General features: G+C 37.9%; 1 protein-coding gene across 1 annotated transcript in view; it reads right to left on the reverse strand.

The window, feature by feature from the left end:
- Positions 1 to 1318: 1318 nt before the first annotated feature.
- LOC127751166 (uncharacterized protein DDB_G0271670-like) overlaps positions 1319 to 1677 on the reverse strand; it is a 2046-nt gene continuing 1687 nt past the window's right edge. The window contains exon 4 of the mRNA XM_052274280.1: positions 1319 to 1335. Within this exon, the coding sequence (XP_052130240.1) occupies positions 1319 to 1335 (17 nt within the window). The remainder of the gene's footprint in view (positions 1336 to 1677) is intronic.

Genomic DNA, 1677 nt, shown 5'->3' on the forward strand with positions numbered 1-1677 from the left:
CAGAGTATAATTATTGACATCACAGAACTTGGTTGTCCAAAATTGGATAAACTCCCTAAAGTTGGTGTGCGGTCACACTGCGTGGAACACTTCATGTTCCCTCTGCACACATGTGCAGCTCTAAATGCTAAACGAATTGGGCTTTGGTATGAATTCCAAATGGAATAGCAGTGTTCTTTAAAAAATCAAAAAAATAATAAAAACGAATAAAAGTTTGAAAAGCCACTAAAAATGTTTTTTTACACTGTATGTGTTTTGCGAGAGTGTACTCGAGTGAAAACAAGTTGAAACAAGTTCATTTTTTTAGTTCTTTAGTTTGCCGTTCGCCCGATAGGCGGCGCTAGTGGCGCCACTCGATTAGTATATAAGGAGACGGTGGTGCGAGGGTCAGACATCACTTCTGTCTGTCTTGTCGCATAGTCAACATGGCATTCAAACGATTCTCTGACTTTGGTCTACCAGCCGCAAAGCGTGGAATGGATGATGGAGATGGTCCATACCCACCTGCCTACCTCCCTCCCACCCCTGAAGTTGCAGGTTCTGCCCCTGCTGGTCTAATCTCATTTGATTTGGATGCGATTTGCAACAATAATGATCAATCGATCACTCCTGATGTGTTGCTTCAGCTAGGATTGGCTCCACTCCAAGTGAGTGTCCCTGTTAACCCTACTGTGGTGTCAGAATTTCCTCTTGAGGCTGACTATAGAGATTTTGCTCTCACAAAAAATAGTTCAAAACAAATAAGAATTGGAATGGATTGCAAAGATTTCACTCCCTACATTTTGTTGATGGGAGATTCTAATTCCAAAGGTAATAGGCCATGGATAAGAATGTCAGTGGAAGAATTCAATGTGCTTATATCCGGAGAAGTTTTCAATCACATGAAAAATGGCTTAAATTCAAAAACAAGTTGTGATCGGCTCCCTATTGGTGGGCTGACACTTAGTATTAAAATTCATGAAAAGAATAAAAGTTTGACCACAGTATGTGTTGAACGTCAAAATGTTCCACTAAAAATTTATCTTGGTGCTAGCTCTTGGGAAATGTTGCATAGAGCAGAAAAAATCATGAATCACAAACTCAAATCCATACAGAGTTTGAATATCAAAGCACAACAACATTTTTCTAACATGCTTTTGCAATGCAAAAATTATTGTGTGCAATCTGGTACTAAAACTAATGATGAGCTTATCAATGAGGGATTCAATCAACCATCTTGGTTCCCTACTAATATCAAAGATGAATTGATTTGCTTTCACTTTGATTTTTTGAAGGAGAAGCTCTTGAGCACCATGTAATTACAACAAAACACATTTTTTTATAAAGACATAAAAACTATTATAATGATAAAACCAAAGACAAAATATTCTTTTAGTTATCTTTGTTGTGTATCAAACTAATCATTTTACGATTCTCTGAGCGGGGAAAACTTGAGTTAAAGTTCTCCCCAAAATACACAAACTCCGGTAATTTATCCAACACTACCCTAGTAGCACAGAATTGTCGTACGACTGTCGGACAACAGTAGAAAAAAGATACGAACTATCGGTGCGATATACGAAATGAGAAAAATGATTCTATCGGTATACTATCTTTTTTCCTCGAAACGAAATTCTTTATCGGCCAGCTATCGTAATGGAAGCAAAAAACCACTGTTGTGGATTCGCTCAGGAATCG

The sequence above is a fragment of the Frankliniella occidentalis genome, unplaced genomic scaffold (assembly GCF_000697945.3).
Source record: "Frankliniella occidentalis isolate FOCC.00 unplaced genomic scaffold, Focc_3.1 Scaffold367, whole genome shotgun sequence".
Taxonomy (NCBI): Eukaryota; Metazoa; Arthropoda; class Insecta; order Thysanoptera; family Thripidae; genus Frankliniella; species Frankliniella occidentalis.